The sequence below is a fragment of the Panthera leo genome, chromosome D3, assembly GCF_018350215.1.
Source record: "Panthera leo isolate Ple1 chromosome D3, P.leo_Ple1_pat1.1, whole genome shotgun sequence".
Classification (NCBI taxonomy): domain Eukaryota; kingdom Metazoa; phylum Chordata; class Mammalia; order Carnivora; family Felidae; genus Panthera; species Panthera leo.
Window position 1 is genome coordinate 33,539,025 of NC_056690.1, and position 25,861 is coordinate 33,564,885.

At 37.9% G+C, this 25,861-nt stretch overlaps 1 protein-coding gene across 7 annotated transcripts in view; it reads right to left on the reverse strand.

Moving 5' to 3' along the window:
• Window positions 1-25,861, reverse strand: part of LOC122203049 (piezo-type mechanosensitive ion channel component 2) — a 468,341-nt gene that overhangs the window by 298,609 nt on the left and 143,871 nt on the right. For all 7 annotated transcript variants that reach the window (XM_042909601.1, XM_042909598.1, XM_042909599.1 and 4 more), the window contains exon 3: window positions 6,470-6,595. In XM_042909601.1, the coding sequence (XP_042765535.1) occupies window positions 6,470-6,595 (126 nt within the window). The remainder of the gene's footprint in view (window positions 1-6,469; window positions 6,596-25,861) is intronic.

Here is a 25,861-nt window from a genome sequence, read left to right on the forward strand (position 1 = left end):
ATAAATTAGTCTTAGACTGGAACAGCCTTCCTTGCCCACAGTGACGAGCGCCAGGCTCTATCACAGGCTGGCACGTGCCTAAGCGTGTCGGGGGATGGAAAAAGCAAGCTGCCTCAATTACCAGGGACTGAAGGAAATAACACCTAAGGCTAACTGCACTTACAATAAATGCAATCGTAAGGTGTATGTACAATCCAGACACTTTTAGACTATTTTAGTTAAGAGAAAATTAGACCAGTACCCTCATCCTGGCACAAATGACCAGGGAACTTGGTCCAGGGTTTTGTTTTTTTTTTTTAACTGTTGTATTGAGGGGCAGTTTGTCGATTCACGAAGGTGTCAGGGGAGAGAAGAAGAGAAGAAGGAGGAGAATCAAGGCTCTCCCCGATGTCACCTGTTGGCGACTCCAGGCTAACTTCAATAAGAAAGCAAGCAGCAGAGGGGCGCCTGGGTGGCTCAGTCAGTTGAGCATCTGACTTCGGCTCAGGTCATGATCTCCCAGTTCGTGGGTTCGAGCTCCGTGTCAGGCTCTGTGCTGACAGCTCAGAGCCTGGAGCCTGCTTCCGATTCTGTGTCTCCCTCTCTCTGCCCCTTCCCCGCTCATGCTCTCTCTCTCTCTGTCTCTCAAAGATGAATAAACATTAAAAAAAAAGAATTACATAAAGAAAGCAAGCAGCAGAAAGTAACTTCAAAAATTACTGGTAAAGCAAGTGTAGGGATAGTTTCCTTTTACATATTTTACCTCCCACTTCATAAATATTCACTCTTCCCTCCATAGTACTGTGTGAAATGTAAAAAATAAAGACTATCCATAGAGGTTACTTCTACAAGGATGGACTCATCAGATGACTGCAAATCTAAGGGTCTATCTCCAATTAGCACGATTAACCATGAGCATGATTCTGTCTACATGTGCCAAGAGCGAAGTCAGCATTGGCACCAGAAATCAGAATGTCTATAAGAATGGCTCACTCCATGCACCCACCCCATCCGATGAGATGCCGAACTGCCAGGCCCACATCTGTCCCTCAGTGTTCTTGTCCCATGTTAATGTTTCATATATTGGGTCTCAGCACAGAGACCCTCATGTTTTGGGATAGACGAGCATCAGGATAAAGTACTATTAAGGCCTATAATAACCTCTTGGTCAATGGGCTTCTAGGCCTAGTTTCCTGTGCTCTTAGTGTGGAAAATCAGAACTCTAGATGCTCCCCCACTCTGCCCCAAAAGAGGGAGAAAGCAGTTGATCTGATCCTCTGTCATTCAGGAGGAAAGACTCTAACTGAATGCTGCAATCTAATAAAGCAAAGGAAATATTATGAGGACATACCAGAAACATATGTAAATCCTTTGAAACTAGACTACTCCGAAGTCCTAGAAAGTGCAATGGAGGACACAATCCTAAATAGATTGGGAATCAGGAGTTCCCCAAATAGAAGGAAAGATGGTTGGGGCACCTAGGTGGCTCAGTCAGTTAAGCGTCCAACTCTTGGCTTTGGCTCAGGCCACGATCTCACAGTTCCCGAGTTTGAGCCCCATATCGGGCTCTGTGTTGGCGGCATGAAGCCTGCTTGGGATTCTCTCTCTCCTTCTCTCTACCCCTCCCCTCCCCAAGTAAATATATACACGTTAAGAAAAAAAAAAAAAGAAGGAAAGAAGGTGGAAAGCCAGGCAGGTCAGTGCTCGGATCCCAGTTCAGACGTGTGGCAGCGTGGATGACTCACTTGCTCATTTCTTCACCGTCACACTCAATGCTACCCTCACTCCTTACCCCTGTCTCATCCATCATTAGCCTCATCCCTACCTCAGTGCCACCAGCAGATAGACACCGCATGTATACAAAAGAAAGGCACCATCTTGGGGCAGACAGCTCATAAAAGGCACAGCCCCACCGGGGCAAGGCTTGGCCAGCAGACTGCCTCTTTGTGGCAATAAAATGATCCCCTGCATCCGGCTTACTCCAGCCTGGCTCTCAGAGCCTGGAGTGGATGGCAGCTCCCACTCAACTCTTCAGGGGGTGCCCATAGGCAATGCACAGCTGGCCATCTGCAGACCCTAACCTACCCTAAAGATTTGCTCAGAGAACGGACCAGGGCCATGAGTATGGAGTGCCCTACGTAAGGATATCCGGGCTCATCTGTGACAAGAAAAAGGAATCATTAATTAGAAAGGGAACGTAATGATCCTTGGGGCCTACCAGTTAGTAGACACTCTACAAATAGCACCTATTATCACCACCGATTTCTCCTTCAGAGTTTCAAACTCAAAAGGTCCTTCCGATCAATAACGCGCTTTAGCACCGCACAAGAAGCCAGACTGGCCTTGAAATTTCACTAGTGTTGCCACACATCCACCAGTGAGTCAAACAAACTACTTCTATGGAATCTGTAATGACATAATTGAAACCGGGTTTACATTTATTTAAATAATATAGGTTTGATGGAATGAAAATATTTTAGTAAGCGGCACAACACATGTTTGAGGAAAATTTACATGGGTTCCCCCACCCCTGCCCCATAGATTTCCTCACTTACCTATAAGCACCATTTTGGAAATGAAGAAAGAGAGAGAAAGAGGGGGTGTGGGGGTTACGTTTCAGGTCTGCACAATGGCACCTTTAACAAACCTGCCAGCTAGTCAGAAACTAAATAGGCTGGTTTGAAAAACTCTTTACTACTGCCAGTTAATATTCACAGGGCTCTAGGGGAACGAGAACTTTCAATGACTCAATATTTATAAATGCTACTGTTGTCCCCCAGACATGTGTCTTAGATTCCTGAGGGATCCTGGGAGCTTTTGCTATAATGAGGGTAAGAGTATATGAGTTTCAAATGGGGAAAGGAATAGGTAGGAAAACAAAATTAAACACATATAAATGAGCACATGGTGGTCTTGAATTTGAATATGATTGGGAAATCTGACCTGTGTGGGCTATTGCATTTTCATTTACCAATGTCTGGAGCAGAGAGAAAGCATTCAAAATGCACAGCAATGCTGGCCAAGACACGTTGCGTCTTTTTGTTTGAAATTTTGCTGCTCTGTGTCTACAGATGCCAAAAAAGGGCTACCCTTCAAATGTGGGATATCAGACTAGCTGGGTTTGTGTTTACAACTCTGATGGTGTAATCGAAACTCCAAATGGTCAAGGAACAATAACATTACTGAAGTGAAGTCAACTCTAAATTAAAAGTCAGTGTTTCCATTACCCACTCTAACAGTATTTTCTGGAGTTTATATAACTTGATCATTAAAAAATGCTCGAGGCTGAAAACCTGGTCTGTGTCAATTTTGGACTAACCTAGTTTGCAAAGCTCTGAAGTTTGTTTGCTTGTCCCTTTTATCCCTTTTCAAGAATGTATTGCTTTTAAATGCTACACACGAAACTGGACCAAAAAACTCTGTAACACCCGATGAGCCAACAGTGTTACATGCATCACTCGTTTTTCAGAAGAAATTTATGATTTCTGTAAACTCACTTTCAAGGGGCTTATGACTGACAGCAAAGAGTTCAAATTCCTTTTTCTAACGCAGTCTTTAGCGCATCCCTTCTCTGTTGGTGACCTCATCAAAAATACTGCAACTGCAAATTGCAATATTAACTTCTGTAGGGACAAACTTCACATTAGAATTTAACGTGGTAGAAATAAAATTTACTGTTATGACCTCCATTATATCGGCTCTCTGTGGAACAGAATAGAGCTTTTGTATGGAGATGTCAAAAAAGGAAGGGAAGGCAGGATGTGAGATCAGGACATATTCAAGTTACACTGCAGCGAACAATGACAGCAGAAGGTAATTGTGCATGAATAAAAATATCTTTGACAGACACATGGAAATATCTTGGTATCTACAAGCCCAAATATTTAGGATGTGAGGTTAGTAAAGGCAGACCTAACTCAAGGTTGAGTTGTACAGAATGCTATGTCAAGAGGCCAGCTTTGAATACACCGAAGATGGCCTCCATACCTTCACCACTGAGAAGTGTGGACTTCTCATGGCATGAATGCAGGGCCCATCCACAGGATCCAGGCAATTTGGATCCTTGCCTGGGAAGGAGGAGACAAGGGAGGAACAAATTTCCATGTGTATGTGTGTGTGTAAGTCTGTATGTCTTCCTGTCTGTCTGTCTCTGTGTTTACCTCATAAGGGAGGCCATACATAGAATAAATATATTTATAAATGTGGAAAGGGGAATACTGTTTTAACATTTCATATTACATTTGTGTTTTGACTTTTGTAGAATTGTGGCAAATCATCATTTTGATTTAAAAAAAAACAGAAATACCTAGACTCCGGGTCAGAAGAAATGATGAAGTGCACTTTCTAATCTAGACACCCTCCGGTACAGTTGTTTCCACAATATCACTCAGTAGAAATGGGCAAGATATTTATAAACTCAAAATTTTAAAATCTGATAAGTTGTAATATATCCTGTGATTAAATACTTCCAGTGACAGACAACTCATTATTCATGAAACAGTCTTTTATTCAGACAACCTTCCTTATGATCCTACGAATGCCTTCTTAAGAAATCTCTAAAGGATTTGTGATGGAAACACATGAGAAAATACAGCTGCTGACATTTCTCCTAAGTCCAAAAAGATCTGAACCTGGCCAAACATAATAAATGCTTTCTATCATTATAGCATAACTAAAGGAACTAAAGTGTTATGATTTAAACACTTTATTTTTTCAAGTTTTGAATAAAGAGCTGACTTTTACCAAACAGCAAAACAACATTGTTAACAATTCCTGTTAACAGTGGAATATTCTTCAGCCACGAAAAGGAACAAAACAGCAATACATGCTACAACATGGATGAACCTCGAAATCATCATGCTACGTGAGAAAAGCTAGACACAACAGGTTACATATCACATACTTCTTTGATGAAATTTCTAGAACAGGTAAGTCTAACAGAGGCAGAAATTAAATTAGGGCTGGGTGAAAAGGGAACGAGAAATAACTGTTCCATGCACGGGGTGGTTCTCTTTGGGGTGATGAAAATTTTCTGGAATCAGATAGCGGGGATGGCTGCACACTCCAAAAACCACTGAACTATATTCCTTACATAGGTGAAATTTATGGTATGTGAATTATATCTCAATTTGAAAAACAAGAACTATATCTTCAATCATAGATTTTTAAATCAAAACCATTTTGATAGGCATTGGTTTCCAATGAGTTTTGAATTCAATAAAATGGCCAAAATGAATACTAACTTTAGATCTGTAAACTGTAGATTCCTAAAAGTTAGATGGTGAAGGATACTGAATAATTTATAAATATGAATTTTGCTAAAGAATATCTCACTATATTTATGTTAACAGTCTTTGATTCACGAAGAATTTTGACCTTTTTTTTATTTGACAGGAAAGGATAGGTTTACTTCATATCACTTGTGCTTGCCTTTATGAAAAATCAGGAAGTTGAAAACCTACAAATAGGTTCCTCAAAGAAAAACTGACAATTTAAAACAGTTATTATAATCTTTTTCAAATATCTCAGGGTTTCTTTAGGCCTAACTTAAAACAGGTGGAATGTATTCCATCTACTTGAAATGCTTCTGTTTTTTCAAATGACAGTCACACATCCTATAAAAACTGAACTCAAATTATCTGATAGCACGTTACTTTTGGAAAGATGATGTCACCTAGATGAAGAATATATATGTTGACTTTCTCAGATCATAACTTCAAAATATAATGCATACAAACATACTATTTCCCTGTGAGTAGCAATAAAATACTCCCAATTAAAAAAAGAAACTCTGTGTCATTACATTTTTCCCATAAAGTTATATGAAATCTTACATTATACTGTAGAATAGTATAGAGGTAGAATAGTAGAATAGGACTGAGGTCACAGTCATAAGTTATTCAATTTCTGTACTCATGTTAATCATGTTAGAAACTGTATATGTCTTGCTTCACTAGCTGTACCATATGCTCCAGGGACTATATATGTATACATATACATATATATATGTATATGTATACATATATATATGTATACATATACAGTCACCATATATATGTGTGTGTGTGTGTGTGTATGTGTGTGTACGTACGTGTGTGTATATATACATATACAATATATACATATATTCATATATATACATACACATATATATGTGTGTGTGTATATATATATACACACACGCACATATATATATATATATATATATATATATATATATATATCTTGATTTTTTTTTAGATTAAGCCCAGTAATAATGTCTTACATACAAATAGGGCCCAAATACCTAATTTTTGTTGAACATTCATTAAGTAATTTACTTGTAATTTTCCATGACAGTTTCCTTATATGTATTTCTCATACAGGATTGCCAAATGACCACAAATGATTGTGGATTTCATGATGTAATTGTTGTACAGATTTCTATAAGCATTACAGCACACAGCTTTATTCATACATAATATGAAGAAAAAGTCACCATAACACTCACAGTTGTAACCAGGTCCGATACGATGTTGAGCTTCCAGGCTGGCCAACGTGATGTGGAAAATGATGTGAAGCAACAGGAAGGAAAGACTGGTGAAGCACAGAGACTTTAATAACCGGCCCGTATGTCCTAGAAGGTAAGAAACACAGAGACGGTGAGGGCGCTTCAGATGCAACACACTCGCTCTGACCTTTGCAGCATTCCACGTGGATTCCGTTTCTGCCGAATCTATTATATAGACACACCCAGAAGTGTGTCAAGTGTAGTAATTACTCTCTTAATTTTTAGTTACAAAGTTCCCTTTGTAAAATTGTACAAATTAACATTGATTAAAAATCCAATGTGAAAGAACGATGCTTTCCTACTTATTATATGACAAATTATCACAAAATGGACCACAAATAGCCCCTGGCCCAGAAAGTATTATAAGAGAGCTCTGCCAAAGTTAAAGGGGAAAAAAAAACACTATCTTATCAAAGTAGTTTCGGAAAATAGGAAAAGAAGGGAAGTTGCCCAAAATATTTTACAAAGTTAGAGTAACTTTAAATTCAAAATAAAACAAGGCTAGAAAATAAAAAGGAATTTGAAGCCAGTTTTACCTATGAACATAGACACAAATTATTAAAAAAGATATTTGCTAACCAACTGAATTAGCAGAGTAAAAATGGAATACAGCACATTAAGCTAGGGGTTAAAAGAGACCTGTAATACAAAAACAAACTGGTGGCTTTCGAGGAAGAGGGGTAGAGGGACGGGCAAAATGGATCAAAGGGAGTGAAAGATACAGACTTCTAGTTATGGAATAAATAAGTCATGGGAATAAAAGGTACAGCATAAGGAATATAGTCAATGGTATATATTATAGCATTGCATGATGACAGATGGTAGCTACACTTGAACACAGAGAAAAACTGAATCACTATGTTGTACACCTGAAACTAATAAAACATTTTGTGTCAACTATACTAAGAAAATAATAATGAGCTAGGGTTTATTTATTACAGAGACACAAGTATTTAACATTAACAAATGCATATGTGTAAGTCACACACCAGTGGGCTGATATAATTTTCTAAATGGATGCAGAAGAAGCATTCATAAAGTCAATTTCTATTTATGATAAAAGAAAGTAACGCTCAATAAACTAGGAATAGAAGGAAATATCCTTAATATGATGAAGGTATTACACCACAGCTAAAACAAGCAATCTACTTGTGGTGGAATTTTAGACATACATTAATGTCAGAGAATGATCAAGGACACTTGCTATCCTTGCCACCACTTAACATATCACTGGGTGCATAGGCCAACGTTATAAGATAAGAAAAAGAATGAAGAATTGTAATAACTACAATTATTTGCAGACAATATGAGCAAATGAAGCTATTTGTAGATGATATAATCAATATAGAATGCCAAAGTGAAGCCACAGACCAACAATTAGAATACAAGAATTCGGAAAATGATTTAGATCATCATATAAAAATCAATATAGTTCCTTTATATTAACAATAATCAAATAGAAAACAAGATACAACCTAAATTAGCAACCAAAACTGTATTGTAAATGGTTTTGCCAATGTATCAATTTGGCTGGACTATAGTCCCCAGTTTTTTAATCTAACACTAATCTAGACATTGTCATGAATTTAGAGATATGATTGAAGTCCATAATCAACTGACTTTAAGTAAGGATATTATCCTTGATAATTTGGGCAGGGCTGATTCAATCAGTTGATAGTCTTGAAAACCAGTCTGAGAAGAGAGAGAAACTTTCAGGCCATCAACAAGCATATTCCAAAATATATAAGAAAAGAATTTTTGAAGAACTCAACAAACTTATTTAAAAATGTATTTGGAAGAACAAAAACCTCAGAATTGCCAGGCCAATTTTGAAATTTTGAGATAAAAAATGGGTGAGGTTCATTTGTCCTACCAGACAATTAAGGTATGCTCTAAACCCGGAAGTTAAAACAAAACAAACAGAAACTTAGTTCCCTTACAGAAAGGAAGAAAAGTCAAATGGAATACCACATACAGTTCAGAAAAAAAAAAAGTAATTTACTCATATGAGCTTGATGAATGTCAAAGTTGACCCCACAAGCCAAGAGAAGAAGAATAGGCTATCTAGCAGGTGAAAAATTGACTTGAATAAAAAAATAATAAAAATAATACTGAATCCCTGTCATAAAGGTGATCTTCCAGTAAATAAAGACCTAAATGTGAAAGATAACATTCTAAAGTCAATAGATGAAAATATGGAAGAATAACTCTGTGCTTTGGATTTCCATGGAGATTGCCTCTAACATAAGACCCAAAATATAAGCTATAAAAATAAAGATAAATAAATTAAGTAAGTAAATAAATAAATAAATAAAGATGAGTTTGACTACATTAAAATAGAAAATTCAATAGACACCACTATAAATAGAATTCACAGACAGATGATTAGCTGGGACATCTAAGATTAGAGATGACATTACTGAGATTAATATTTCAATAGACAAAGAATGCCTGAACATCAACAAGAAGACCACTGAACCAAGAGAGAAGTGAACAAAACATCTACATAGGTCTTACAAGGGAAAACTTGAGAGGGCAATATATTTATACAGAGAAACTAAAAGTGGAAAGACATTATTTAAGTCATTAGAGTTAAACCAAAAATGGGTTAACATTTTACACCCATCACATTAAAAAAAATTTTTTTTTAATTTATTTATTTTTGAGAGAGAGAGAGAGAGAGAGAGAGCAGGGGAGGGGCAGAGAGAGAGGGAGACACAGAATCCAAAGTCGGCTCCAGGCTCTGAGCTGTCAGCACAGAGCCCGATGCGGGGCTTGAACTCACAAACTGTGAGATATGGCCTGAGCTGAAGTTGGACTCTCAACCGACTGAGCCACCCAGGCACCCCTTACAGCCATCATATTAGCAAAAATTATGATATCTATAATATTGGGGTGCCTGGGTGGCTCAATTGGTTGAGCTTCTGACTCCATTTCACGACAGGTCACGATCCCAGTGTCAGGAGATTGGGCTCCATGTCAGGCTCTGCACTGAGCATGAGCATGGAGCCTGATTGGGATATTCTCTCTCTCTGCCTCTGCCCCTCTCCCCCGTGCTCTCTCTCTCTCAAATTTATATATATATATATATATACACATATATATATATAAACATATATAATATGTTTATAAATAAATATATAAATATATATAATATATAATTATATATAACATAAGTAAATATATAATATATTTAAATATAAAAATAAATTTATATATAAATTATATATTTATTTATAAATACATAAGCATATATGTGTGTATATATATGTATATGTATATATACATACATGTGTTTATATATATGTATATGTATGTGTATATATACATACATATGTGTGTATATATATGTATGTGTATATATATGTATATATTTCCATAATATTGAGTTTGAGTTTTTTTCCGAGGGGAAACAATATTACAGTAATAGCGTGAAATTGGTACAGCCTTCCTGGAAGTCAGTACGTAAGTATGCCTAAGTCTCTGACTTGGCAGCCACATTCTGAGTTATAAAGTCCAGAGAAATTTTTGCAACAGGTCTACATGGGGACTTGAGTAATAACATTCATCATCCTTGTCTGTAGCAGCAGAGATTTGGAGATATTCTAGTTTTCTGCCAGTCGAGAGATGAATACGTAAAAATGTGCTGAATGTGCATCTTGAAATACGTGCAACCATTAGGTGCATGAAAGTAGAACCACCTATGTAGATCTTAAAAAAAAATGGGTTAAAAAATAATAAGAAACAAAATGGGACAATTATTTTGCGGGACACAGACCACAAAATAATTCAGATGAATCAAGAACACAGATCTGGAAAAATAACATATATGTTTAACACAAATGTGTTTATGTATAGTTAATATATGTCTAAAACATATTTAAGGAGTTTCCTATGGGGAGGCAGGAAATAGGAATGAGAATGGGGTATGAGAGATGCTCTCTGAATAATCCTAAAATAAAACTGTTCTGTGAATTAAAGAGTACACTTCTGCAACTCTGCTCTGGAGAGGACTAGGTAGGTGTCGGACTGGATGGTCTACATTCTGGTCCTTGGCCTGCCTCTGGTCATGCAACTCTGGGGAATTGATTAGACGGGCCCCAGGCCTTTGAAACTATAAAGTTTTATGTACAAATAAAATTTATTTATATGACAAATATATACCTGATAAGTATGTAGTATACTTATGAATTTGTATGTATAAATTATATCTTTATATTTACATAATGATAAATACATAAGCTATATATATAATATAGTGCATATAATTTTATATTTAAGTATACTTGTGTTACACACACACACACACACACACACACACACACACACATCTTTAAGATCTAACCAAAAGTTACATTATCTCATTTCAGCATAAAATTCTTCTTTAGTGGTTAAAAAACTGCTTGCCACAGTCTCACTGCCTTGATTACTAATCTGATGTTGGGAAAGAAGAATGAGCCAGGGTTACCTTAAAATACGGAGACACCATTAGTTGAATAGCTCTCAGGTCTACTTTCAACAAACCCATACAGGAAAAAGGGATTTCTCGGTAGCCCAAGAGAAGATCCCATCAAAACCTGGGCAATATTTATCTTTGAGGCAAAGTGAGAAACCACACACATGTCCTAACTCACTCTTTTCAGCAACTGTGTTAACCGCCCCCATCCACTGCCATGGTTGCTGGGGCGATGGCTCTCCCCAGGCTCTGAGCTCAGGGTATTGACTTCTGTGTTTCTAATGTTGACGTGGAAGCATTAGTGAATGCTGCTTGCATGGACCTAAGGCAGAGGAGCCCATAAAATACCCTCAGGGAAAATACGGAACCGCCCCCCCCAAAAAAAATGAAGCATAAAGATTTAAAATGTCATAAACATAAAATATATATACAGCTAAAATGTACATTTCGTTCTAAAATGCATTTTCTTCAGGTTTCTCTAACTTTTGGCATAATATGCTTTTGGCATGTGGTCAGTTACTTAAAAACATAGCTTAAGGAAGTTAAATTTTATTAGCCTTTTAGGAAAATGAAAAGCTCAAAATAAAAGGAAGCAGAAGGGAAGGGAATTAATCTTCTGATTTCTTCTCAATTCTACTGTAGTTTTTATTGCTTTCATTAGGGACAACTAAGGATTAACACACAGAGATAAAATTTTCTCAAGATCAGTCAAATAATGTATACTTATATGATATGAATAACTGGGTTTTACTTATCAAGTATTCCCTTACATTAACATTTCTTGATTTATATATTATACATATATTATGTATATAATATATAAATATTGTATGTGATATATAGATGGCATATGTGGGACACACAAACAGTTTCCCAAGACACTGTTTTGCCTCAAAGATAAATATTGTGCAGGTTTTGATGGGATCTTCTCTTGGGCTACCGAGAAATCCCTCTAAGGGTTTGTTGAACCTGAGAGATATTCAATTGATTTTATCTCCCTATTTTAAGATAATCCTGGTTCACATTGTGAATATACATATATTCTATATGTATATCCACAGTGTTGTGAAACCATTGCTTCTATATACTTTACAAAACATTTTCATCACTCCAAAAGCATCCATGAAGCAGTTACTTTTTCTCAATTCCTGCTTTTCCTTCTCCCTGGAAACCACAAGTCAGCTTTCTGTCTCTATGGATATTCCATATAAATATTATCATACAATACGTGGCCTTTGGCGTCTGGCTTCTTTTCCCTTAGCATAATGTTCTCAAGGTTCATCCATGTTGTTGTGTGTGTACTTCACTCATTTTATGGCTGAGTATTATTCCTTTGTATGGATGAACATTTCTTCATTTATTCATCTGTTGATGGATATTTAGGTTGTATCTACCTTTTGACTACTGTGAACAGTGCTGGTGTGGACATGTATGTACATGTATTTATGTTAGAGTACTTTTTCCACTTATTTTATGTACATACTTAGGAAATGAATTGCATATGATCGTATGGTAATTATATATTTAGTTTTTCGAGGAGCAGCCAAGCTATTCCCACATTTTACATTCCTGCAAACCATGCACAAGATTTTCAAGTTCTCCATATCTCTGTCAGCACTTGGTATTTTCTGATTTTTTAAATTATTATTTACTATAGTAATGAGTCATTCTAGTGGATGTCAAATGGTATCACGTTGTGATTTTGATTTCCATTTCCCTAATGACTAATGATGTTGAGCATCTTTTCATGTACCTGTTGGCCATGTGCACATCTTCTATGGAGAACACTCAATTCTATTTTATTGGCTTACACTTTTATCTTTATAGAAATTCCATATTGTTTTGATTACTGTAGCTTTGGAGTGAGTATTAAAATCTATTAAAATCAGGAAGTAGAAGTATGAGTGCTGAGACTTGATTCTTCTTTTTTTCAACCGTTTTGGCTATTTGGGACCCCTTGCAATTCCATATGAACTTGAAGATTAGCTTTTTTTATTTCTGCAAATAAAGGCCATTGGAATTTTCATTGGATTCGCACATTATCTACAGCTTGTTTGGGGTAATAATGACATTCTTAAGAATATTAAATCTTCTAACCCATAAGTACAAGATATCTTTCCCTTTATTTCAATCTTCTTTCATTTGTGTCAGCATGTTTGACATTTTCAGTGTACAAGTCGTTCACCTGGTTAAGTTTATCTGTAGGTATTTTATTATTTGATTTGCTAATGTAAACAGAATTGTTTTCTTAATTTTTCTACAGATTGTTCATTTCCCATGGACAGAAACAAAACTGATTTTTGTGTATTGATCTTTTGTGTGTGTACGTGTCTGTGTCTGTGTGTGCGTGTGTTGATCTTGTGTCCTGAAACTTAGCTGAATTTCTTTATTAACTCTGGTAGTATTTTTGTAGATCTTTGAAATTTTCTATATGTAGGAACATACTATCTGCAAATAAGAACAGTTTTACTTTTTCTTTTCTACTTTGGTAGTCTTTTACTTTTTTTCACCCAACTTCTCGGCCAGAACTTGCTGTACAATGTTGACTGGCAACTGTAAAAGTAGATGGACGTATTCATTTGCTAAGGCTGCCAGAACAAAGTACCACAACTGGGTGGCTTAACCAACGGAAATTTATTTTCTCACAGTTCTGGAGGCAAGACATCCAAGATCAAGATGTCAGCAATTTCTGGCTTCTTCTGAGGCCTCTCTGCTTCACTTGCCCTCGGGTGGATGCCTTCCCATTAAGCCCTCACATGGTCTTTTCTCTGTATACATGTATCCGTGGTATCTCTATGGGTCCAAACATCCCCCTTCTATAACACCAGACAGACTAGATTAGGGCTCACTCTAATGGCCTCATTTTAACTTACTCACTTCTTTAATGGCCAAATATGGGTCAATCGAAAGGATTGTCATTTTTTCCCCTTTTGTCCTATTCATGTTGTGTGTTACACTGATTGACTTTCTTATGTTGAACCATCTTTGCATGATAAAATAAACTCCACTTAGTCACAATGTATAATCCTTTCAAAGTGCTATTTTTGCTCGTATTTCACTGAAGACTTCTACATCTCTATTCATAAAGGATACTCGATTGCAGTTTTGTTGTTTTTTTTCCCCCTTTTGTGTTGACTCTGGCTTTGTTACTTGGTAACACTGGTACCACAGAATGAGTTAGGAAATATTCCCTCCTATTCTATTCTAGTTTTTGGAAAAGACTGAGAAGTATTGGTGTTAATTTTTCTTTAGATATTTGGTAGAATTTATCAGAGAAGCTATCTGGTACAAGACTTTGCTGACAGGTTTTTGATTACTGATTCAATTCTTTACTTTTATAAGTCTTTCTACATTCTCTGTTTCCTTTTTGTGTCAATTTTGGTAATATTTATGTTTCTAGAAAATTCACCATTTCAATTAGGTTATCTAATTTGTTGGGGTATCTTTGTTCATAGAACTCACATATAATTATTTTTAAATGTTTTTTAACATTTATTTATTTATTTTTGAGACAGACAGAGACAGCGTGTGAACAGGAAAGGGGCAGAGAGAGAGGGAGACACAAAATCCAAAGCAGGCTCCAGGCTCCAAGCTGTTAGCAGAGTCTGATGTGGGGCTCGAACTCACAAACCTGAGCTGAAGTTGGATACCCAACTGACTGAGCCACCCATGCACCCCACATATAATTATTTTAATTCTGTAAGGTTGGTAGTATTGTCTCCACTTTCATTTCTGATTCTATCATTTACATCTTGTCTCACTTTAGATTTGTGAATTTAGCTAAAGGTTTGACAATTTTGTTGATCTTTTCAAAGAACCAACTTTTGTTGATTCAACAAATTCTCAATTAATTGCATTCAATAAATTTTGGTATAATGTGCTTCTGTTTCCTTTTGTCTGTAAGGATTCTCTAATTTCCCTTGTAATTATCTCTTTGACCCACTGGTTTTTAAGAACACATTATTTAATTTCCATGTATCTGTGAATTTTCCACTTTTCCTTCTGTTATTAATTTCTAGCTTTATTCCCTTGTAGTTTGAGAAGATGCTTTATATGATTCAATCTTTAAAACTTTCTTGAGTATTCTTTTATGGCCCAACATATGGTCTCTCCTGGAACTATGTCATGTAAACTTGTGAAAATTACGTGTTCTCTTACTCCTCAGGGCAGTGATCTCTCTCTCTCTCGCGCTCTCTCTCTTTGTCTGTATATATATAATTGGTTTATAGTATTGTCCAAGTCCTCTTTTTCTTTATTGATCTCCTACCTAGGTGTTCTTTCCAGTATTGAAAGTGATCTACTGAAATATTCAATTACAACTGTAGAATTGTCTATTTATCCTTTCAAAACTGTCAAGGTTTGATTCCCATATTTGGGGCTCTGTTGTTTGGTGAGTACATATTTATAATTGTCATACCTTAAATGTTTTACTTATTTTTAAGAGAGAGATAGCATGCAGGGGAGGGGTAGAGAGAGAGGGGGACGGAGTATCTGAAGCATGCTCCACGCCGACAGCAGAGAGCCTGATGCGGGGCTAAAACTCACAAACCATGAGATCATGACCTGAGCCAAGTCAGACATTCAACCAACTGAACCACTCAGGCGCCCCCAATTGTCATATGTTTTTGAGGAATTGATCTTTTATTGATATAGAATGCTTCCTTTGTAACAGTTTTTTTTTTATGTAAAGTATGTTTTGTATAATATTAATGTAGCCATTTCTGCACTTCTTCGGTTATTATTTGCATTGAATACCTTTTTCCATCTTCTTCACTTTTAACCAACTTTGTATTTGGATTTTAAGTGAGTTTCCTGAAGACAACATACAACTGAATCATGTTTCATTATCCATTTTACCATCTTTGCCTTTCACTGGAGAGTTTAGATAAAAATGATTACCACTTATATAAAAATGATTACCGGGGCGCCTGGGTGGCTCAGTCGGTTAAGCGGCCGACTTCGGCTCAGGTCATGATCTCGCGGTCCGTGGGTTCGAGCCCCACGTCGGGCTCTGTGCTGACAGCTCAGAGCCTGGAGCCTGTTTCAGATTCTGTGTCTCCCTCTCTCTCTGACCCTCCCCCGTTCATGCTCTGTCTCAAAAATAAATAAATGTTAGAAAAAAATAAAAAAAAATGATTATGAAAGATATACTTCTGTCATTTTGCTATTTTTTTCTGTCTTATATGCTTTTTGTTCCTCACTTCCTCTATTACTTCCTTCTTTTGTGTTTAATTGATTTTTCTAGGGTACCATTTTGACTGCTTGCTCATTTTCTTTTGTGTGTATATTTTTTAGACATTTTCCTATTCATTACCATAGGGATCGCAGTTGATATCCTAAATTTGTAACAATCCAGTTTGAGCTGGTTACCAACTTGGCATCAATGTTATACAAAATCTTGTGGTGCCTGGGTGGCTCAGTTGGTTAAGCATCTGACTTCAGCTCAGGTCATGATCTCATGCTTCATGAATTCAGTGAGTTCGAGCCCCAAGTCAGGCTCTGTGCTGACAACTCAGAGCCTGGAGCCTGCTTCTGATTCTGCGTCTCACTCTCTCTGCCCCTCCCTGACTCGCACTCTCTCTCTCTCAAAAATAAATTAAAAAAAAAAAAAATATATATATATATAAATATAATATTATACACAATCTCTGCTTCCATACAGCTTCATCCTTTCTTTATGTTGTCACAATTTACTTCTTTATACATTGTGTACCTATTAGCATATATTTATACTTATTGCTTTATGCACTTGTCTTTTAAGTCATATAGGAAATTAAGAGAGAAGTAGTGAACCAAAGATACAGCAATACTGTGTTTTATGTTTACACAGTATCTTTATTGGAGTTTTTCCTTTCTTTGAATGTCTTTGAGTTACTGTCTAATGTTTTTTTCATTTCAGCCTGAAGGATTCTCTTCAGCATTTCTTCTAGGACAGACCTATGAGTGACAAATTAGTCTTTGTTTATCTGGGATTTTTGTCTTCTTTGTTTCTAAAGGATAAATTTGCATGATAGAAGATTCTTGGTTAACAGTTTTATTTTTCTTTTGTTTTCCTTTCAGCACTTTCAAAGTATCACATTTCTGGCTTCTATGGTTTCTCATGAAAATCTGCTCTTAATCTAATTGAAGTTTCCCTGATTGTGGTGAGTCATTTCTTTCTCCCTGTTTTCAAGATCTTCTCCTTGCCTTTGGCTTTGACAATGTGATTATGATGGGATTCAGTTTTCTCCTCTTGGAAGTTATTGACTTTTCAAATGTGTAGTTTCATGTGTTTTTTCAAACTTGTCATGTTTTGATATTCTTCAAATATTCTTTCTGGCCCTTTCATTCTCTCCTCTCTCCCTGGGACTCCCATTATGTGTGTGTTGATATGCTTGACAGTGGCTAATAATTCTCTTAGGGGCACCTGGGTGGCTCAGTCTGTTAAGTGTCCAATTCTTGATCTTGGCTCGGGTCATGATTTCACAGTTCGTGAGTTTCAGCCCCCTGTGTCGGGCTCTGCACTGACAGCATGGAGCCTGCTTAGAATTCTCTCTCCCTCTCTCTCTACCCCTACCCCCCTCACGCTCACTTGCACACTCTATCTCTTTCTCTTCCTCTCCCTCTCTCTAAATAAATAAACTTTAAAAAAAATTAAAAAATTCTCCTAGACTCTGTTCATTTTTCTTTATTTCTTAAATCTGCTCTTAGACTGGATAATTTAAACTGACCAGTCTTCAAGTTCATTAATTCTTTATTCTGCCTGCTCAGATCTGCACTTTGAAACTTATTTTTCTTTTTAGCTATTATACTTTTCAGTTTCAGAATTTCTGTTTGGTTACCTTTTATAATTCCCATCTCTCTATTTATTTCCTCTATTTGATTAGAAATTATCTGCATTTCCCTTAGTTCTTTTTTCATGACTTCATTTACCTCTTGGAACACATACAACATAGGCAACATAAAATGTCTAGTAAGTTCAAGGTCTGTTGCCTCAGGGAAATTTTCTGTTGATTTCTGCTGTGAACAGGTCATGTTTTCTTGTTTCTTTTAATGCTTCATACTTTTATCCTGAAAATTAGATATTTTGAATATTACCATGTGATAATTCTGGAAACCAGATTCTTCCCCCTCAGAATTTATTTTTGTTGATTACAGCTATAGCTGTATGTTTAGTTACTTTTCTTTCTTTTTTTTAAGGTTCTATATTTTTCAAGTCATCGTTATACCCAATGTGTGGCTCAAACTCACAACCACGAGATCAAGAGTCACATGTTCTACTGACTAAGCCAGCAAGGTGCACCTAGTTACTTTTCTAAACTAATTTTCATGAAATACATATCCATTTCTATGTGTGGTCTATTCCTCTGTGTTGTCTTTCACTAGTATTTACACAGAAATGTTTTTAAATATCAGGGACCGTGGATGGTGAGAGAAAGAGTGGGAGAGAGGGAGGAGGCTGCTTACAATTCTGCCTTAGCCTTCACTTCCTACTTGTGCTGAGACTAGAGATCTTACAGAAGTGAAAGCTTGGGGTCTTCTTGGGTTTTTTCAGAGTATGCATCCTGCCCTTAGCATGCATATAACTTTCTATATTCCCCAGTATACATGGGCACTTTTGGATGCCAAAAATTCCCAAAGAAATTTGGGAATTTTACTTCTCAGCTTTTACTCCCAGGCTTTCAGCACCCTATTGCTTGCCTCAGCTGTAACCTTCTGAAACAGGCAGCTGTGGGTTGTTCATTTGCCTCACAAGGTTTCTGAGGAATGGCTGGTCTTTTCTGCTTTAAGCGACTTCTGAATTGGGTGAAACAAGTCAAGTGACTTTCAGGCAGCCCCAGACATATTAGAACACACGAAAACAAGTCTTTGAGAATAGGTCTTCTCTCTTCCCTCTGGAACCAGGGACCAGGATCCCACATTGGTAATGTTGGCAGCTGTCTTCGGGACTGCCAACATGCTGGGGCTGGGCAGGGAGCAAAGGCAAATAAAAATGCCAAAAAATTATCCTGCCGTTAAGTTACCTTTTTCTTGTTTCAACATTTCTTTGGCCATTGTAAATCTTTCACTGTTCTCTACACTTCTGAAAAAATTATTCTATTTTTTTCTTGAATTTTACCTCATGCTGTGTAGGGAAAGCTACCTTCTCTGCCATTTTTGCTGACGTCTTCTTTCGGTTTCCAAACATTTATCATTTTTAAAAAAATTTTTGAGTTTATTTATTTTGAGAGAGAAAAAAAGGACAAGTGGAAAGGGGCAGAGAGAGATAGAGGGAGAGAGAGAATCCCAAGCAGGCTCCACACTGTCAGCATGGAGCCCAATGCAAGGCTCAAACCCATGAACCATGAAATCTGACCTGAGCCAATGTCGGGTGCTTAACTGACTGAGTCACCCAGGCACCCTTATTATTTTTCTTAAGTAGATTCCATACCAAGCGCAGATGCTAATGCAGGGCCCAAACTCACTACCCCGAGACCAAGACCCAAGCTGAGATCAAGAGTCGGATCCACCCAGGTGCCCCTCAAAATATTTTTTATTCAAACTTTTGGTTTTCATTTATTGTGTGTGCATGTACTGTGTATGTATACTCTTTTGAACGAACTGAATAGGAGATTATTATTCCTTTATCTAAATAAAATGCGGCATAATAATTATATCTAATACCATCAAACATAGACTCTTTCAAAACTGTTTTTTTCCTTCTAATCCTGCACCAAAGACTGTTCCAGTTGCAAAGTTTCACTGCTGCTACTGCCCTGAAGACCTCTAAAGACCCCCACCTCCTGCCCCCAATTCTACCTCTCTGTGATCAGAGGAACAAGGGAAAGGGGTACCACGAGGTAAAGATTAAAGAGGAGATACTGGTGAGAAGAAAGCCAGAGGGGAGTTCCTCTAATTCTGTTACAAATCAGCACAAGTCTTGTTCGCATGCCCAAATTACACATGCATGGAATGGACCCACAAGACCTTTAAGAACTGAACTATGATACAACGAACTACTCAAGTACCAGACTAATCTCTGAGTGTTGCGTATGCAGGGAAGAACCAAAGAGAAAAGCAAAGATTTTGATATTGGTACCACCACCCATAGAACGTGAGATAAACTTGTGATGTAAAACAAACAGACTAACTGCCTGCTAAAACACAGAAACGAATAAAAACAAATTGACAGTTGTCTGAAAATTTTAACATGACCCTGATGTCTCATAACATAATATTCAAAGTGACCAGGATACAATCTCAGATTACTTGACATACAAAACATCAGGAAAATCTGACCAATTGTCAGGAGAAAAGATAATAAGGTCAACTTTAAAATTACCCAGATGTTGAAATTATTAAAAAATTATTTTAAAACATCCATTATAACCACATTCCACAAGGTAAAGGTAAACAATCTTGAATGCATGGAAATATCAAAGTCGTCAGCAGAGAATAAATAAATAAAATTTTAGAACTGAAAATATACAGTATCTGAAATTTAAAACTCCCTGGATGGGCTTAATAGTAGAAGACAGATAACAAAGGAGTGAGTCAGTCAACTTAAAAAGATTAATAGAAATTATGCAATATGAGTAACAGAGAGCAAAAGATTAAAAAAATTAACAGGCCCTCAGGGACCTGAAGTTCAAAAGGCTTATCACTTGTGTCATTTGTGTCCTTAGAGTTATCAAAGGAAGAGAGAAAGAGATTGGTGCAGAAAAAAAAAAAAAGGATAATAGCTAAAACTTCCCCAAATTTGGTACAGACATAATTTACACATTCAATAGGCTTAGTAAACCCTAAAGAGGATGAACTCAAGGAAACCACTCCCTGCCACATGATAACCAGCATGCCAGAAGTGAGAGGTAAAGAAATACTGCAAGCAGCAAGAGAAAAATGTCACAGTACATACAGGGAGACAACTATTTGAATTACTACATATTTGTCACCACAAACCATGAAGACCAGAACGCAGTGAGGAGCAGTACCTTTAAATGTACGAAAGGAAAGACTACGAACCCAGAATTCTCTAACTTGTGAAAATATCCTTCTGGAATGAAGGCAAAACACAGACATTTTCAAATGAAAAACAAAAACAAAAATACATCGAAGAGTATCTGTCATCTGAAGGATGACATAATGGATAAAAAATGGATAAAAAGGTATTTGTTTCACACACGCGTGCGCACACACACGCGCGCACACACACACACGCGCGCACACACACACACACACACACACACACCCCTCTTGATTATAACCATGCTCCAGTTAAGTCATGGCATTTCTAGAAATGATCCCTGGGTTTTTTTGTGGTTTTGGAAATATTTCGTGTGAACAGAAATAATTGGGGGTATTATGTTGCCCATGTGTTTTGAATAGTCACTCTTATTTATACAAGAAATATGAAATATCCAAAGATATGTCACCTAATAAATAATCACTCATAATTAAAAACACAAGAAAATGGGGCATATATTAAAAGGATTAAAAATATATATGCTAACTTCAAGATGATTTACAGAAGTACCCAAAAAGCAGATTCACAAAATGAACAATTTATGGCCAGAATTACAGAGTACCAAACTGTGTATTTATATACTATATTTCTCTAATTATTAGAATTCTAAGGCACAAAAAATTCAGTGTTATCAGAAGAAATAAATAACAAGGAGAAAACATAGAGGGTTTTTTTCAAAAATTTTAACTTAAAGCTTTTTTTTTTTCTCATAGATTCTGTTTATTTGTCATATATTTCCTCAAATAGAGCTAAAAAAAGACTATTATTATTTATGGATTTTATCCAGGAACTAGGATTTATTTTTTACTTTTTCTGGTGTTTATTTATTTTTGAGGGGGGGGGGGAGGAAAGGAGGAAGAGAAAGAGAGAGAGAGAGAGAGGGAGAATGAGTGTGGGAGGGGCAAAGAGAGAGGGAGACACAGAATCCAAAGCAGGCTCCAGGCTCTGAGCTGTCAGCACAGAGCCTGATGCAGGGCTCGAACCCACAAACCATGAGATCATGACCTGAGCAGAAGTCAGATGCTAAACTGACTGAGCCATCCAGGTACCCCCAGGAACTGGGATTTAAAGACAGGTATAAAGGTAACTTAGGTATAAATCTAAACATAAATATGATAATTTGTTACACTTATAAAAGTAATTCAGAGGTTATTGCCTTAGCCAACATTTCCAATTCTCTAGTTTTCAATGTATTCAAAGTGTGACATACAAATGTGAAAGATCCATGGTTTTCATGATTATGCCGATATTTATAAGCTAATTTTGAAATTTTCCATTTAAGAAGTAAGGCATTCCACGGGGCGCATGGGTGGCTCAGTCGGTTAAAGCGTCCGACTTCAGCTCAGGTCACGATCTCGCGGTCCGTGAGTTCGAACCCCGTGTCAGGCTCTGGGCTGATGGCTCAGAGCCTGGAGCCTGTTTCCGATTCTGTGTCTCCCTCTCTCTCTGCCCCTGCCCCGTTCATGCTCTGTCTCTCTCTGTCTCAAAAATAAATAAAACGTTAAAAAAAAATTAAAAAAAAAAAAAAGAAGTAAGGCATTCCATAAACTTAACAATTCCTACAAGAGAGCTCTGAGCCTTGTGGTCATTCACTTTTTGGTGAAAATGAAACAGCAAGAAGTTTCACTGATATGGCTTTATAGATAAGTTAATTAATTGAATTCAAATTCTGCATAAAAACAGAGTTTGAAGAGTTCTACATATATTTCAAATTTTTAAGCACCCAAGATAGGTTTATTATTTATTTGCAACTTAATTAGAAAGACCCCAGTGGAATTAACCATGTCGCCAATGTAAACGGCACTTACAGAAAAAAAATACCTCGGAAAGCAAGTATTCATATTTAAAGGATTTCCCACAACTTTATGCGCCAGGTAGAAAAAACGAAAAGCAAGTCAATAACATAAAACCAAGGTTTTTCTCTTCAATTCAAAATGAGGTTAACTATCGATACCTATTAGCTGGAAAAGAGTGTGCTAGGACTTCAAAATGAACTAAGTCGTCAAGCTTGTAGGTTGAGTATACATGAACTTGCTAATCCTAACCATTCTGATCTACAGGAATGGCCATTTCGTTAGTATCAGACTCATACAAATGCAGAGAAGAAATACATGTCTGCCACATATTCTCCTTGAAATCTCATTGAGGTCATCATTCCAACCCTCCTCGAACTCTTTGTTGCGACAAAACAGCAAGAGGGGCTTTCTGGGAGCACCACAAAGCCAACGGAAGAATGGATGACAAGATCATTGCCTTCGGAGTCCTCCGCACCTTCACAAATTAGACTGCGAACTTCTACTGCATGTCTGAGTGGGACTTGCAATTCCCCACCACACCCACGTCTTAATCCTCCCTTGCAAATGCTCAAGTTTCTATTTCCAATTTTTTTATTGACATATTGTTGGAGCCAAAAAAAAATATTTTTTTCCCTTCTGCCTTCCCATTTGGATCCGTCATTTATTACCTTGGCTTCATGTGCTATTATTTAATAACTTTTAAAGTATTGTAGTTTCTTCTAAAAGGTTCCTCACAATGAAATGGATATAATCAGAGGGTGGGGGTGGGGGGGTGGTGGTTAAAAGAATGCCAGAGAGAAAGATGACTCTCTGGGCACACAGAAGAATGCTAGAGGAGGGACCAGGAAAAGGACACGAAGCTGCCAGCATTATAAATGTCCACTCCATCCTTCCTTCTAAATCTATCATTCATGACCAGGTCTCACATCTTTTACATCTTTCCTTACTATTCTGACCCAATGGGACCTCTTTCTGTATGTCTTTATCTGACACTCAGAAATGTATATCTTATATTGTCAGTTGCTGTCCTAGGCTGGGTGACCAGGAATAGACTCAGACTGAGATTGGTGTATAGGAAATTATTGGAGAGGGCTGTGGGCAATATCATCAATAGAGGAGTGAGGGAGGCAGGACTGAGCCAGGGGAGAATCTGGACTGCAATGTGGCTGCAGCGGAGCCCTCAGAGGGTCCTTGGGGAGCTTTGGAGCTGGAATGGCCCTTCACAACTGTCCGGAATTGAGGCAAGGGGGCTAAGCCTGTGTATCCCACTCATCCCCATCACTGGCCAGAAACTAGCTGTGAGCTGTCCCCAGAGATGGGTGTTACTTAAGCAAGGCAGCTTCCTACAGTTCACGACAGTGATTGCTGTGAGCAGTCCTGAGTCAACTCTCCAGGAAACCTGGGGGAATCAGTGCCACCATCATGGAGGGGCTAGGGGCAGCACCTCACAGAGCAACTAGGTCATCTTGTTCTAGACATTCGTTGTCCTCGGATGCAGCATAAGCCTCCTGAAAGCAGGCACCATGCTAGCATAATATCTCAAGCTTAACAGGGACCTCAATGGCTAAATATCTGGGGCAAGAAGAACTGACAGCATGAAGTAGTAGGGCTTTCTCACTCTAGAAAACACAGGGGCCTGGGACTTCCCAGGGGTAGAAAGTTCCTATTTTGAGGTACTTTTGCCCGAAATACATGGAAATATAATTGACGCTTGGACAACACGGGTTTGAATTGGATGGGTTCACTGGTACACAGAATTTTTAAGAGTTGACCACAAAAGCCAGAGACATTTCTCCATAGGACCCAATGGAAGGCAATCTGCACAGGGGTCATGGCCGCTGACCTCTGAGGACCAAGGAGGCCCCCTGGCGAGCCCAGGCAAGGGCAGGACCTGGCAGGGCTGTAGGTCACCCCATGTATGGATGGGGAGGTCGGGGAGAGCACCAGGGCTGGCTGTCAGGAGGCTGGGCTGAAGCACAGGAACTTGCCCAGAGGGCAGGGATGGCATAGCACCGGAAGCGCCTCCCCACTTTGCCCCCAACCCTAAAGAAGCACCTCAGCATCTCTGCATCCGAAGGCCAGTGCACTCATGTGTGGCTTTGGCTGCTGATGGCCACCCATTATTGGTGGGGTACCTCCAGGCACACAGGGCAGCTGTCCCTTCCTGCAGTTCCCCTGGAAGCTAAGTCCAGGCCCTTGCGCCTGTCCCAGCCTGGCCTGCCTATTCATGGATTTTTTTTTTCAAAAATTTACATACAGCACTGTAAATATATATTCTCTTCCTTAGGATTTTCTTATCAACATTTTCTCTTCTCTAGCTTACTTTATTGTAAGAATACAGCATAGAAGACATGGAAAATACAAAAATATGTGCTAATTGGCTGTGTTACTGGTAAGGATTCTTGCCAATAGTAGGCTATTAAGAGTTATGTTTTAGGGAGTCAAAAGTTACTGGTGGATTTTCCACTGCATGGAGTTGGGGGGAGGGGGGCTTGCCCCAAGCCCTTGGTTGTTCAAGGGTCAATTGCAATAGGTAAAATATGAAGCTGATCACCAGGAAAATATAACCAGGCACCAGCATAAGATAAACATATGTAAGGGTCAGGATGAGCAGAGAAATGCAAAGCTGAGTGCAGGCTGGTCTTAAAGCAGGCCCACAAAAAAATGAAAGTTGGCTTCCTGGTGAATATCTAATGACATGCTTGGCATGAGCAAGGGAGCTGTCGTTAGGAACACTGATTAAAATAAAGGTTTGGAGGGGCGCCTGGGTGGCGCAGTCGGTTAAGCATACGACTTCAGCCAGGTCACGATCTCGCGGTCCGTGAGTTCGAGCCCCGCGTCAGGCTCTGGGCTGATGGCTCGGAGCCTGGAGCCTGTTTCCGATTCTGCGTCTCCCTCTCTCTCTGCCCCTCCCCCGTTCATGCTCTGTCTCTCTCTGTCCCAAAAATAAATAAAAAAAACGTTGATAAAATAAAGGTTTGGTTACAACTCCCCAGATTTTAAAAGGATGCTGGGAAAGAATGTTCTCCTGACCACTTTGTGATTTACAGTTTACAAGGAAGGAGCTGTGTGCTTAGGGAAGAGGGAGAAGGTGGATA